At 45.3% G+C, this 15,127-nt stretch overlaps 1 protein-coding gene and 1 long non-coding RNA gene across 4 annotated transcripts; both read left to right on the forward strand.

Moving 5' to 3' along the window:
• Positions 1-811: 811 nt before the first annotated feature.
• Positions 812-7,762, forward strand: mrpl9 (mitochondrial ribosomal protein L9). 3 transcript variants are annotated; one of them, NM_001007696.1, is made up of 7 exons: positions 3,042-3,202; positions 3,393-3,549; positions 4,235-4,359; positions 4,554-4,604; positions 6,233-6,334; positions 6,821-6,904; positions 7,022-7,762. In NM_001007696.1, the coding sequence occupies exons 1-7, from the start codon at positions 3,059-3,061 to the stop codon at positions 7,145-7,147; spliced, it is 789 nt and encodes a 262-aa protein (NP_001007697.1). In that variant the 5' UTR covers positions 3,042-3,058; the 3' UTR covers positions 7,148-7,762. The 3 variants fall into 3 exon arrangements, with proteins under 3 accessions (XP_063137939.1, XP_038958270.1, NP_001007697.1); XM_063281869.1 differs by having other exon boundaries at positions 812-3,202; positions 6,821-7,762; XM_039102342.2 differs by lacking the exons at positions 6,821-6,904; positions 7,022-7,762 and having other exon boundaries at positions 812-3,202; positions 6,024-6,282.
• A 2,552-nt stretch (positions 7,763-10,314) lies between these two features.
• On the forward strand, positions 10,315-13,704 carry LOC102556390 (uncharacterized). The gene is made up of 3 exons (XR_351834.5): positions 10,315-11,618; positions 13,321-13,433; positions 13,558-13,704. It is a non-coding gene; the product is annotated as an uncharacterized LOC102556390 (long non-coding RNA).
• The last annotated feature ends 1,423 nt before the right edge of the window (positions 13,705-15,127 follow it).

The following is a 15,127-nucleotide window of genomic DNA, read 5'->3' on the forward strand; positions in this document are numbered from 1 at the left end:
CCAGTCTGATGCCTATGGCTAAGCAAGGTAGCTGGGTGAACTAACCAGTAGTCAGAAAGCCATCACACTTCCTCCTCTCCACTTGCCCAGGAGGAACAAGCAGCTGGAGCTGAATGCCCTCCATAAGCTGTTTCACCAGGACAGCAAAGAGGAGGAAGGTGTGTGTGTGTGACAGGTGCCTTCCAACCACCAAATCAATTCAGGATGATTTTTGAGGCAGAATAGAGATGTAACAAGGTAGTCTTCTGCCTCTTTCCAATATTGTGTTTGTTCTGAACCCCAAAATGTGTTACCACTTAGATTTAGTGATTTTGGGTGTTTGTTTGTTTGTTTGTTTGTTTGTTTGTTTGTTTTTAGAGAGGGGAATCTCATTGTATAACTCTGGCTGTCCTGAAACTCACAGAGATCCTCCTGCCTCTGCCTTCCGAATGCTGGGATAAAAATCAGGCACCACCATACCGGCCTGCCACTTGGATCATTTTAAATTAATTTACTTGTATGCATGTGTACGTGGAAGTCAGAGGACAGCTTTTCCCAGGAGTCTATTCTTTCCGTTCACCTTGTTTTTAAACCAGATCTCTGCTTCTATCTGCTGTGGCACTGTGAACTTGAGCTTCTGGTCAGTTCTCCTGTCTTGATCTCCCATCACCATAGGAATGCAGAGGTTGAGATTACAAACTCAATGGACTTCTTCTGGCTTTGGGGGGCTCTAAACCTGGTTATCAGAGTTGCATGCAAGCAGTTTACACACTGATCCGTCTTTCCAGCTCTGCCTCTTAGATTTTAAACATTTCCTGTCTTCTTTCCTTTCTATTTCTTTCTCTTTTTCAATTTTCCCTTTTTCTCACCTTTTCCTTGACCTCACTTGTGTTCTAAATGTGGCATAGATATATATATATCTATATAGATATAGATATAGATATAGATATGCCAATCTCTTAATTAAGAACATAGGGTTTCCTGATTCCCTACGAGATAAAGAAGCTTAAAAACTGTGTTCAGAACTCAGAGGATCAGAGATGGTTCTCAGCTGAAGGCCTCCTCCTTGAGGACTAGTTTTCATGATACCAGAAGGTACCATGCAAGTTTGCAAAGGAAGAGCAACCGATAGTCCTACCTAGCTATGATGCCTATGAACCACAACAGTAACCAGCATAGCATGCATATTTTTGACAGCAACTAACAGCTCTCTAATTGTATTGCAGGCCCTCTCAACAAGAGGGAACTCTTACCTGGAAACTAAGACAACCAGGCCTAGTAAGTCCATGGATCTTGGAGGAGAACCTATATCCCCTACCCAACTAAACTAGAACAATCCATAACTGCATTCTAAAATAGTGTCCTTCTACCCACAGATGAGTGTAGTTCTTGCAACTCATCAAGGGAACAGCTTTGTAACAGGTGGGCCTCATTACAGAAAACTCCAGCCATCGAAATGTAGAGCTGTGAGACCCACTCCCACCTGATGCAACTGTAACAAAGCCGCACCTCAAGTCTCGGATTGTTGTAGAGGAGGAGGCAAAACAGTTCTATGAGCCAGAGGAACAGGATGTTTGCTATGAAATTGTGTCTCCTAAAAATGTCAGGGAAGCTACATCCATGAATTCACACCAACATGGATGCCTAAACAAGACCTGAACAAGGAGGCCAATAAGATACATGCTAATGAGGAAGGAGAATGCCACAAGGCCTCTGCCCTAGACAAAAGCTACAGGCAACAAAAGAATACAGAGAACAGGAGAAATCGTCTTCCCCAGGGAAAAGCACACCAATTGGTTACCCAATACCAAGTGGTCAGCCCTGAAAACATGCATACAAGTAACAATGTACGGACTGAGAAGGATGCATTTCTATACTTAAGAACATATAAACACACAAATAAAAATAACAAGGGGAGAGAGGCCATGAAATTGAGAGGAGAGGGGTTAGAAGGAGAAAAAGGAGAAAATTACATAATCTCAAAAATATAAGCAGAAAATTTTAAAATAACGTTTCCAAGAACTGAAGAAAAAAATAACAAAATGTAATTCTCATCAACTGTAACAGGAAAACCTGCAGGTAGGACAGTTTGCTAAGAATGGAGCATAAATTAACTTTAAAATGTCTGTTAGACATATAAGATCACCAGTAATAAATACGAAGTTGGGTATTCCAATGTGGAGTTTATGGGAGCCTATGATAAGAATTTGGACATCACTAGCATATAAGTAGCGGTTAGCCATATGATGAACTGAGGAGATCAAGAGAGTAGATACCAAGAATGGAATTCCACATACTGAGTGCTGAGTGCAAACAACTAAGACTGTGGAAGACTATTGTCCAGAATACCGAGGAAATGCGTGTAGGTCAGTTTACGTTGCCCATCTTTCCATGCTCCTTTATAATCATCTATTAACCACAAAGGCTACACAGAAGGAACTGTTTGGGCCTAGCAGTAATTTCTTTTTTTCTATAGTTTGTCTCCTGCAACTCCTTAAAGCTTAACTACAATAGTAACAATATCGTGGAAAGTTGCAGTTTTTAGAGGATCCCATCCTTCGACTACTTTTAGATAGATTCTAGGGAAAATTGAGAGTGACATCCACAGTTTAGTGTTCAAAAATTATAGCATGACAAAATCAGAAGTGATCTCAGTAACTAGTAAACCAAACCACTTATATTGCTATTAGTTTTTATCATCATCATTAGTTAATTATTATTATTAGTCTCGCTATATAGTCCTAAATGACCTAGAGCTTGGGATGTAAACCAGGTTGGCCTAGAACTTGTCCTGTTGGAAGATGACAGGTGAGCGCAACCAAGCCCCCTCCGCCTCTTTTTTTAAAGCGACGCCAACGAAAAAAAATAGTATGTTTTCCGTTGTCAGTCCACGCAAAGCTCTGTGGAGAGGATTGACGAAAATAAATAGTAAATTTCTGCGCTGTCCTATCGTCTTGTGCAAGGTGTGGCGGCTCAGGTTCCAGCGCAGCCTGTATCACCAGTCAGGCGCGCCGCGGGCAGCCTAGAGGCCCAGCTGCGCCTGCGCGGGGTCCTTCTTCCGTCTGTCCTCTTCGTGGACATGGCGGCCTCTATGGCTCCGCGATGTAGTTCTCTGTTGTGGGCAGGCGCTGCTTGGCTGCGTCAAAGAGGCATCGGGGAATTACTCCAGCCACGAATTGAAAGAAGCACCCCGGGCCGTGACTTCAGTCTCTCTCATTATCAGGTGAGGGCCGGCTGGGGCGTGGAGTCCTACACCGTGGAGACAGGAGTGCTGTTCGTGCCAGACTGAGACCCGGAAGGGCCACGCGGAGCTGAGGTGGGAGGGGGAGGGTGGACTTTCCTTAGGATGCAGGTGACCCGCGGGTTGCTGGATGTTCTCTGCGGACACTCACCCCAGCCTCCCTGACCACCAGAGCACGGTCATCGTGGAGCGCTGGTGGAAGGTGCCGCTCGCCGGGGAGGGCCGTAAGCCGCGCCTGCACCGGCGTCACCGCGTGTATAAGTTGGTGGAGGACACGAAACACCGGCCCAAAGACCACCTTGAGCTCATCCTCACGCAGTCTGTGGACGGTAAGGCTTGGACACACATGCTAACCCCTTACCCCTCCTGGGCTGCTCCTGTACGACCATAACCTCTTCCTGCCTCTCGTTTGCTTGCTTTGTTTTAATTACTTTGTGGTTCTGATGAGAAAAAAAGTCACGGAAAGTACTGTGATTGAGATACCAGCACGGAAAATTAAAACGTGTGTGCAATATTGTCAACTGTGAAGAGAAGCCTAACAGTTTGCAGCACAATTGCATTCTTTGAACAACTCAGTCTACACCGGTTTTTAAACTAGACGTTTGACAAGTGTAGTTCCTAATAAATGCATGTGTATGTGTGTGTGTCTCGGTGTGAAGGCCAAAGGTCCATCTTATTTGATACAAGACATAGCCAAGCTCCAAGAATCTACCTGTATCCTCCACTCAGTGCTAACCTTATGGACCACATCCAAACTCAGATCCTCTCTCCAGCTGGCACTTAATGACTGAACTTTATAACCTGCCCTCCAATAAATTGGTGGTTTATTGTTGTTGTCTGTAAGGAAGAATAAAAACTGAGAAAGTAAGACAGTCTCTGTTCTGTGCTGTGGATGTACCCCAAGGCCTGAGTATGCTAAGGCAAGGTCTTTACCAGTGGACCAACCACGATGATCATCTTTTCTATAGGGATGCCTCCAGGGTTTTCATCTACTACTCCTGTTCTCGTTGACAGAAATTGGAGTGCGGGGTGATCTGGTCTCAGTGAAGAAATCTGTGGGTCGTAACAAGCTCCTTCCTCAGGGACTGGCTGTGTATGCATCCCCTGAAAATAGGAAGCTGTTTGAAGAGGAGAAATTGGTGAGTTCAAAGGACCAAAGGGTTTGGAGAAATAACATTTTAGGTTCCTGCTAGGAATTCCTTCCTTCTGTTATTTACTTGAAAGCTGCAGTAAGAACTAAAACAAGAACCCAGAAGCCCAGCCAGTTCCCAGCTCGGTTGGGCTGTAATTATTCAGTATAGCTCATTGCTTCTACTTGGTTTTATCTTTTTAGCTGAGACAAGAAGGAAAACTGGAGAAGATACAGACAAAAGCAGGAGAGGCGGTGAGTTGGAAGTTTTTATTGATCGCTCATGGAAGTCACCACCCTCCTGAAAGTCCCTGGTAGCCTTCAAGTCTGCTTATTGTTGCACACAAGGATGTAAAAAAGTAGTATTGTGGTTGTTACTCTGTGCAGCTGGTATGGGGTCCTCCGGAAATGCTGTGTTGGGTACAGTGTACTGGAACTAGCTCTATACATCTGCCTGCCTCTGCCTCCCAAGTGCTGGGATTGAAGGTATTGGCCACCACTGCCTGACTGTTTTTTTACTTCAAGAAAATGTGCCAATTTTTTAAATTTGTTCATTTCTTCCATTTGAAATACTTGGTGACATCTCAGCCTGGGATCTCTTTGTTTGTTTGCCAAAGGTGCCCTAGATTTCGAGAGAGTCCTCAGTCCAAGAATTGAGATCTATGGGAAGATATAAGATGAGTTCTGCCTTTGGAGAATATTTACAAATAAGTTGAAGGGAATGTAGACACACAGGAGAAGGTAGTCAGCAAACTAAAGGCAGTAGAGCAGGAGTCACTCGTTGTACAGCTGGAAAGAGGGTTTGGAGGTGCTGGGGGGTGGAGGGGTACATTTTTTTCCTATGATAGTAAGTAAGGCCTTTCGAAATTAGTAGGTTTGGGCAATCTACGAAGCATAAGTGAGTATTTAAGGTATGTTTGTTTGAGTTGGAGGATTTTATATGGCCTAGCTGGCCTTGAACTCAGTATATAGCCATGGCCAGCCCTAACCTTCCCTTCAGCTGGTGGGATTGCAGATGTGTACTACAAAGTTAAGTTATGGATGTGGGGTATGAAACTAGGCCTCATGTATGTTAGGCACACGTCTGCCAACAGCTCTAGAGAATATTTTAACAATGAAGATACTCCAGTCTACCTAGTGTAATACTAGAAAATATTTAGCTGGGCCCCGTGAATCTCAGCACTTGGGAGGCAAAGGCAATTGGATCTCTGAGTTCAAGGCCAGCCCAGTCTACAGAGTGAGTTCCAGGACAGCCAGGGCTACACAGAGAAGCCCTGATTTGAAAAACCAAAAAAGAAAAAATATACATCTGGAAAGAGGGTTAGACACTAAGATGTAAAAATATCTTAAACCTTCAGGTAATTTATGTTTCATTTTATAAGCAGGGAAAAGTACTGAAGGTCAAGTAGAGTTGAAATGCCAGAACTGTGAAGTTCAAAGTACTAATGCTCACTTCCTCCCGAGATGCACCAGGAAGTTTATTACATTTATGTACTGAGGGCAGAGCACATGTGCAGTCCAGAGCACAGCTTGCATGAGCCGGTCTCCTTCCTCTGTGGATCCTGGGGTCAAACTCTGGGCATTGCTCTTGGCAGCAAACACCTTTGCCTACTGCACCGTCTTGCCAGCCCTAATCCTGAGTTTAGTGCAGACTATTTCTCTTCCTTCTTCTAGAAACAACAAGATAAAAATCCCTATGAAGTCCTAAACACAGCCTTCTTCCATATCAGCTGAGGAAAACAACTGCTCTGGGTTCCCCGTCAGGGTTGGGTGACGGTCACCTATGTAGCTGCAGGGCGGATGTTAGACCTTTCCTGAACCTCAGACCCTGTGACTCCTAAGGTGCCTCCTCTCCTCTGACTCCAACTCCTGTTGACTCACAGACAGTGAAGTTTCTGAGAAGCTGTCGCCTAGAAGTGGGCATGAAGAACAATGTCAAATGGGAACTGAACCCTGAAATAGTAGCCCGCCATTTCTTCAAGAATGTGAGTGTCCCATTCCCCTTGGGTAGGACCTTTGGGGAGACCCTCGGTAGAGACCCAGGATTAAACTTTTTCCTGTAAAATGGTTTTCTAGCTGGACTTGGCAGTTACTCTGTTAGTTTGCAGGGAAAGGGGAGGAATGTGGCTCAGAACTAAAAGTAGTTGCAGAATTTAAGGACTAATGGGATGGGTCAGTTCAGTTTATCTCTAGCTAGGAAGTACCGAGGAGTATGTGGCTTATTGGGGAGTCATTACTTTTGTGGTGAAGTAGTGTTGGTCTCAAGACCTGTTTGAAAATTCACCACTCTTGCTGAGAAATTAAGACTAAGCCTCTTTGCGGTCATCTGTGGGCATCTGAAATCAGGCAGAATCGGTCCCCCGGTGTATTCAGTCCTCTTAGGAAATTCTAGACCATCATATGCCTAGAGTTATCTAAGTTACATAGAGGCTGTGATCGAAGGGTTAACTGGTTGGTTGTTCTGTTTTCAGCTTGGTGTTGTGGTTGCCCCACATGCTCTGAGGCTGCCAGAGGACCCTATCACTCGGTGGGGCGAGTACTGGTGTGATGTGACAGTGCGTATTTCCAGAATTCTCTTTGGATTGGGAGGAGAACCACATGGAGAGCTGGCAAGGGTGATGTGTTTTCTGCCTACTGATCTCTGGCTATTCCTGTTTTTAATGTCTGTTCAGGTAAATGGACTCGACACTGTGAGAGTTCCCATGTCTGTGGTGCTCTTTCGGAAGCCCAAGACCAAAAGATACAAGCACTGGTTAGCCCAGCAAGCTGCCAAGATCACCAGCCCCGAGGCAGTCTGAATGTCCTCCGTCTCCAAGGCCACAAAGCAGTCAGGGGAGCTTTGGAGCAGCGTGGGCCAGCGCTTGGAGCTGTCCCATCTCTGCACACACGTGGATCACAGAGAACATGTGGACTCAGCACACTGAGCTGCACACTCGTGTTGGGTTCTCTGTGTCTATCATCACCTCCTTCAGTGGTCATCGGAGCCGGCTGTGCTGCCGCACCCTGCAGACGGTAGATTTAATAAGCTAAACATCAGTGACGAAACAGTCTTCCTGCTGCTGAGAGTGCGTGGACAGGGGCAGGGCCCAGCCACTGCTCTGACAATTGCTTTATTCTCAGCCAGCAAGTGTCTTGTGCAGAGTTAAAGAGCTGCTTAAAGACTTGAGTCGACTGTGGGCAGCGTGTCCATAGTCTTGAGCCGTGGAGGTCTGATACAAAGGAGGACAGTGTAGCTGTTCTCTGTGTCCCACAGTTGCCATGAGCAGACCACTCTGAATATAACCAATTAGTGCTCTTAGCACTTTCTCTCTCTCCATGTGAGTGATACAGGGGATTCCAGTAAGATCTGTTTAAGGCCTAAGGAGGATTGACAGAGAAAGTGAAGCTGGGATTAAAGAAGCTTAAAAGAAAAAGAACTTCTGTGTTATTTCTTAACTAGCTCCTGACATTCCATAGAAAAACCCTGATTTTCAGACTAATGATAGCTAGAGGTCCTTCAAATCGGTGTGGGAGGCTGAGGATGGTATGCACCCCTTTACTCCCCGCATTCAGGGACACGTTGTTGGACCACAGGCCTCTAGTGATTACCTTACAAATCCATTTGTTCTGTCAGTTCTGGTCCTTTAGAGCAGCAGTTCTCAACATGAGTGTCATATTTCACATAGCCTGCATATCAGATATTTACATTGTGATTTATAACAGTAGTAGCAAAGTTAGTTAAGAAGTAGCAGTGAAATGTTATGGTTGGGGGTCACGACAACATGAGGAACTGTGTTAAAGGGTTGCAATATCAGGAAGGTTGAGAACTACTGTCCTAAAGATCTGAGTTTGGATCCCAGCACCCACATTAACTAGCTCCATCCAGGGGTTATGTCCCTGAGTGCCCTCTTTCTGTGGCACCCACCCATTGTGTAATACATACACAATGCACAATTTATAAGACTCATTAATGGACACTAAGTTATTCTGGACCCATCCAGCAAAGCTTGAATGTACCTTTCATCAAATTCATGTGAAGTATGTCAAAAATCAAGTCCAACACTCCTTAAAGAAATGACAAGATCTATCCCTGAACAAAAATTTCCTCTTGTCTGACATCCAATTAAACACTTCCTTAAAGAGATGAAATCGTTAACCCATAACTAAGAAGTGTTTATTTGCTACATGGTTAATAAATAGCTACCTTTAACAACTCTAGCAAGACCGCCACCCAATCTTAAAAGGCCAAAGGGTGGGGTGTAGTGGCTTGTATTTGAGCAGTAAGAGAATTATGAGTTCAAGGCCATTCCCTGAGACATATATGGAGACATCAACACACTCTCTGACTTATACACAAAACCATCATCAGGGCTGGAGAGGTGGCTCCATGGTGGAGAGCACTGGCTGCCCTTCCGGTGGACCTGGGTTCAGTTCCCAGCACTCTGATGGCAGCTCACAGCCATGTGCGACTCCAGTTCCAGGGCACCTGATGCTCTCTTCTGATCTCTGCCAGCCCTGGGAACACACATGGTGCGAAGATGTACATGTAGGCAAAGTATCCATACACATTTTTTAAAAAGCACTCATTTTTAGCTTGACCAGTTACTAGTCTCTATTAACCATTGCCCACAATGAAAACTCCGCCAGAGCTGAAAGGAGCACTAGAGTAAGGGCATAAACATAAGTGTAAAATGAGTGCTCCGCCCTACACAGGGCATTTCTGGCGCTGCCTCTAAGACTAGGGAACACCAAGGAATAGGAAGCAGAACAACCAGAAGATTGGAGATGGGGGAGCAGGCAGAGAGCTAGAAACAATACTTCCTGGACGTAACAGCCATTGCCATGAATAGCAATTAGTTACTTGCACAAAACCTATACACGGAAAAGACAGTCGAGCATGATGGTTTAACTCCCACACTCAGGAGGCAGAGGCAGGTGATCTCTCTCCGAGTTTGGGGCCAGCCTGGTCTACATAGCAGTTGTAAGCTAGCCCAAGCTAGACGTGGGATCATGTTTCAGGAAAACAAGGGTTTGGAGAGATGGCTCAGCAGTTAAGAATACTGCTCTTGCAGAAGAGTGACACTCTTTGTCCTTTCAGACAGAATGCACATGAGACACGTGCAGGCAAATATGTGTAAAAACAAGAACATTTAAAAAGGAAATGGGTCTCTGTGCTTAGAGCATTTGTTGCTCCTGCAGAAGACACAGCTTCAGTTCCCAGCAACTGCAAGGCTGCTTGGGACCATCTATAACTTAAGCTCCAGGTGAGCAGGTTCCCTTTTCTGACCTCTAGTCACAAGACATGTATATGGTACACATACACATATGTAATCAAAGTAGTCATGCACATAAAATACTTCCTTAAAACACTTTCATGGTCTTTTTTGTATGTGTCTCTGTATGTCGTCCTGGCTGTCCTGGAACTCAACTCTGTAAACCAGGCTGGCCTGGAACTCAGGAGATCCACCTGCCTCTGCCTCCTGAGTGCTGGGATTGAAGGAGTGTGCCACCATGTCTGGCTCCATTTTCCCTTTAAAAAAAAAAAAAAAAAACCAAAGTAGTTGCGTGATTGGTTGGGAAAGAAGAAGGGGTCAACAGTAGTGGGATGGAACGAGATGGCAGGGCATTAGCTAGGCTCGCAGTTCATGTATCCATCTATACAATTGCCCAAAAGTTAAAAACAGGTTTTCAAGTGATCTCATCACAATGTCCAAGTACGTGATGTAACAGAGCAGAAACAGAGGAGCAGACTCAGTAGAGTAAATCACTTCTCCCCATATGGAGGGAAGAGATATGGTCTCCATTTTGCTTCCCACCTGCTTGAGCTGAGGCGTCAAGCCTTTCCCTTCAGATTTACACCATTGGCTTCCTGAACGCAAGCCTTCAGACTCGCTAAATTACAATCTTCCCAGGGTCTCTGGCTGGCAGGAGGCAGAAGAGGCTCTTTGCAGCCTCTCCAGGTACAAGAACCAGTTCCTACACAGTTTCCAAACCAACAAATCCTACCAAGGATAGATCACACATTTGGGGAAGGGTGAGGGGAAACACTAGAAATTTTCTAAAAAAGGAAACTTGGATTCGGAGGCAGCAAGCTCTAAACTGAGTCTGTACAAATGGTGATCTGGGGTACACCCTGCTGCCGCCGCCTATCTTTTAACAGATATGTCCCTTCAGTTCTCTACTTTGAGCCTTATTCACTGTGTGTCCCCTCCATAGAATACATAGCTTGGCTTATATAGGTTTATCTGTACTGAACATGTACTGTATCTTCCATGATATAAGACAATACACTGATAAGGATCACACTTGGTGTCTCTCTAGGATAGCTCTAAGAAACCAGGAGAAAGCCGGGGCTCACATTAAATGGTGTAAAAATGCCAGGACTTCTGTGGTAGAATATGGTATAAGAGACATGGCTCAAAAGAAGTGGGCTAGGTGTCATGGATGCCTAGCACTCAGTAGTAGGACTAGAGGGCTGGAAATTAAATGATAGCTTGGCCTACATACTGAGATTCTATCTCAAAACAAGAAATAAAAGTAGGTTTATCTATCAGTTAGCATTGTCAATTTAACACAGCTTAGCCGTCTGAAAAGAGATTCTTTTTCACTTGAGGGATTGTCTAGGTTAGATTGGCCTGTGGAGGATTGTCTCGATTGTTAATGGGTGCAGGAGAGCCTGGCCCACTATGGGCAGCAACATTCCCTAGGCAGGTGGTCTGGGTTGTATAGGAAAACTAAGCACAAACCTGTATCTTACCAGGGATTGCTCACTAGCCAGTCTAGCCGACATAGTGAGTCCTAGAATCAGTCAGAGACTGTCTCAAAAAAATACAGCGAAGAGAAAAAGAGTAAAAGAACCATATTGACCTGTGGCTCACACACACACACACACACACACACACACACACACACACACACTTAACTATAGCATGTTGGTCAAAGGGATCAGAAAACTAAATGAAGAGATAATCACAGCGGTAAGGATGTCTTTGAGGTTCTCTATTGGAACATAATCATTTGGTGGCTTTCTGACTTCACATTCCATTCCCTCACATGCTGTTCTAGTTTCCTTCCTGTTGCTGAGCAAGCAGCATCGGGGAGGGAAGGGATTACATGGCTCACGCTTCAGGTCACAGTCCATCACTGAGGGATGTCAGGGAGTATGGAGCAGAAACCATGGAAGAATGCTACTTGCTTTCCTCACTCCTGTGTCCTAGCATCTAGACCCAACTGTCCTTCCCATCCATCCCCAGTCTGTACAGTCCGGCTCAGCACTCTAGTATCTCTAGGGTAAGGCAGACTCACTCTCTCTCTCTCTCTCTCTCTCTCTCTCTCTCTCTCTCTCTCTCTCTCTCTCGTTTGTGTGGTGTATTTATGGTGTGTGTGTGTGTGTGCCTCTGCCTCCGCCTGCCTCCTGAGTGCTGGAATTAAAAGCACGCACTACCATACCCAACCAGGGAGATCCTTTTTCTCTGAGGAGGCTCTTAGCTGGGTTTTGTTCTGAGTTTGATTTTTAAATTTTTTTTAATAGATTTATTTATTTATTTATTTATTTATTTATTTATTTATATTTATTTATTTATGTGAGTACACTGTTGCCATCTTCAGACACACCAGAAGAGGGCACCAGATCCCTGTTGCAGATGGTTGTGAGCCACCATGTGGTTGCTGGGATTTGAACTCAGGACCTCTGTTAGAGCAGTCAATGCTCTTAGCCACTGAGCCATCTCTCCAGCCCTGATTTTTAAGTTTTTAAATTACATTTGTTTAGAGAGAGAGAGAGAGAGAGAACTCAAAGTGCCACTTCTGCAAATGTCAAGAACAACTTTCAGAAGTCAGTTCTCCCCATGTGATGCTCGGGCTTGGTACCTATACCCACTGGATCTTCTCACAGACCCTGGGTCTGCCTTTGAGACAGGCCTCTCACACCCTAGGGCAGCCATCAACTCACTGTGTAGTCCAGGGTGACCTTGAACTTTGTTCTGATCCTGCCTTCATTCACTTCCTGGGTGCTCAGGTTAAAGGCTACACCACCACCCATTTTGGTTGACTGGGTTTCAATGACCCCTAATTCTTGCTTGGAAGTCATGAGTGGAGGTGGTCAGTTTTAAAGGGAGCGTGCGAGGGTGTGGGGAGGCAGTTTAGTCTGTAAAGTGTTCGCCATGCAAACATAAGGAACAGAGTTAGAATCCCAGCTCCCAGGTAAAAAGCCAGGCATATAAGTGATTGGGGAAGACAACTGATGTTGCCCTCTGGCCTCAGGTACATATGTACACATGTGCACATGCATCCACATACATGTATATAACCACACAAAAAGGGGGAGGGAGAAAAGAAGGGAAGGAGGGCTATCTTGCCGAGAAGCAGTGGTAGGTACCATTAACAAGTAGGCACCTTTGCAGGCATGAAGGATGAGAGGAAATTTGATCCAAAGCATCATCAAGTTCAGGGCTTTACATGCAGTGTTTTGTGCCCTGTAGATGCTGGAGCTCTGGATCCCTTCGTAAGGTGAGGGACAGAGCTCCGTATACAGACCTCCCTGCCTTGCAGATTTGCCTTTACAACGTGAGGACCTTGTACACTTAGCTTTTAGTCGGTGATCAAGCATCCTTAGTTTTTATTGTCTTTCTCTGGTGTATTGATTACCTCCAGCCACATCCTTTATGAAACCTGATACATTTCTCAAACCTGATTTATTTCTCTCCACTACCATCCCCTTTCCCAGGCACCCCGCCCCCCAGTCCTAGTGAATGTTGTAACAATCAAAGTAAAGTGGTTGACATTCAACAGTTCTGTTTCCCTTGCTATGGGACCCTGGCTGCTGGTGAATCTACCAGTGGTCCTGCTTTAAAATCTGCCCAGCACTCAGGGTGTGTGTGTGTGTGTGTATCCGATTGTTTTGGGGTGTTTTGCCTGCATGTATGCTGTGCACCACATGCATGCCTATTTAGGCCAAAAGAGGGCATAGGATTCTGTGGAACTGGAATTACAGGTGGTTGTGAGTCCCCATGTGGCAGTTGAGCTGTCCTGGAAAGGGCCCAACCGGAACAACCAGGCGCCAAAGGTTCAGCTCATGTGGAGTTGGCTCCTGGGCAAGTCCATAAGGTAGGTTCTGAAAGGATACCTCAGCCTCTACTGCAGAACCTTTAAAAGAAGAGGAATTCCTCCATAAGACATTTTCTTGCCCTGATTAGCTTAATATGGTCTCGTATTTTGACTTCCTGTTCAGAGTTGCCAGCTGAAGAGAAAAACCACAAAATGGTTTGCCCTGAAGCCTTTTCTGATGTGTGGTCAAGAGTGCGCTGCAGCCTTTCTCCGCCCCTACTACCCTCCCCATCCCCTGAATAAACTCTATTCTATACTAAGAAAAACAAAAGAGTGCACTGTGAATGTTGTTTTGTTTTGAAACTGGACTTTGTCTTCATTCACTAGATTGAATTCCTTGAGGGAAGTGTGGGCCAAGACTTTGCATCACAAATATGGGTCCTGGTAGTTGGTAAATGATCACAGAAATGAATAGTAAATGAAGGGGAGAAATCAACCCCTCAGCTGTGTTTAAGAAGCAAGCCTTGAGGCTGGAGAGATGGTTAAGAGCACTTGCAGTTGCTGGGAACCCAGGCTCAGTTCCCAGGACCAACATGACTGCTCAGAGCTGTCTACCTTCCAAGGAGTTACAGACTTCCAGGAGATGGGTGCCCTCTTCTGGCCTCCGAAGGTATCAGGCACACACATGGCAGACATACACAGGCATGCTGTTAGCATACAGCTGATCCCACCGGCTTCCCTTCAGGGATCTACAGCTGCTTCAACACCTGCTGTGACCAGGTGCACCAGGTGCACCAGGTGTGTGTGGCCATAAAAGGGCCCCAGTACTCCAAGATCTCTGTCTCTGTTCTGTCTCTCTGTTCCCGGCATTCTCTTCTTCTTCCTGTTCTCAGCTCTCACCCGGCCTCTCTCCCTCTCCCCGACTTTTTCTCTGTCCCCATGGCTCTTCTCCCGTCTGCTTGTCTACATGTCCACTCAAACCCCTTCCCCAGGTCCTCACTCCTCTTCCCTTCCCCAGTAAACCCCTTTTACACCAGATCTGTTGCATGGCATAATTTCTCCCAGGGTGCACCTTAGCTTGGCCCGCCAAAAGTACCTTTTGCTACATTATATTTCATAACCTGTGCAGAGCACTCATATACGAAAAATTAGGATAAATCTTGTTTTTTCTTTTTCTAAGGGGAGGAGGAGAAAGCATCTGGGTGCTGGGTGAGGCAGCACTGCCAAAAAGTAAAGTCCTGAATTTTGAAATTATCCAAGAAGCTTTCTACTTCAGAAATCTGAAAATAGGGAACTGGAGAGCTGGCTCAGGAATTTAAAAACACCTGTTGGTCTTGCAGATCTTCTGGATTCAGTTCCCAGCAACCACATGATGGCTCAGAGCCATCTGTAACGCCAGTTTCAGAGGACCTGACACAAAAACGGATAATTAAGAGAAAAGAAAAGAAAAATATCTGAAGCTGGGCCTGGTGGCACACGCCTTTAATCCCAGCACTTGGGAGGCAGGGGCAAGCAGATCTCTGAGTTCAAGGCCAGCCTGGTCTACATAATGAATTTCAGAACATTCTCGGCTATACAGAGAAACATTGTTTAGAAAAAAATTTAAAAAGGAGGAAAGAAAGAAATCTGAAAATACGTGTTATTTCCCACTCCTGATACCTCCCCTGCTAAATCTCCGGACTTTGTTCTAGAACGGACTTCTCCTGATTTTATAGCGATGCTCACAAGAGGGCAGTAGAAACCAGAGCATCAAG

The sequence above is a fragment of the Rattus norvegicus genome, chromosome 2 (assembly GCF_036323735.1).
Source record: "Rattus norvegicus strain BN/NHsdMcwi chromosome 2, GRCr8, whole genome shotgun sequence".
NCBI classification, from domain to species: domain Eukaryota; kingdom Metazoa; phylum Chordata; class Mammalia; order Rodentia; family Muridae; genus Rattus; species Rattus norvegicus.

Coding starts and splice junctions, on each gene's coding strand:
- mrpl9 (XM_063281869.1), top strand. CDS start 3,059: ATGGCGGCCTCTATGGCTCCGCGATGTAGTTCTCTGTTGTGGGCAGGC. Junction 3,203..3,392: donor TCAGTCTCTCTCATTATCAG/GTGAGGGCCGGC, acceptor CCTGACCACCAG/AGCACGGTCATCGTGGAGCG. Junction 4,605..6,232: donor AGACAAAAGCAGGAGAGGCG/GTGAGTTGGAAG, acceptor GTTGACTCACAG/ACAGTGAAGTTTCTGAGAAG.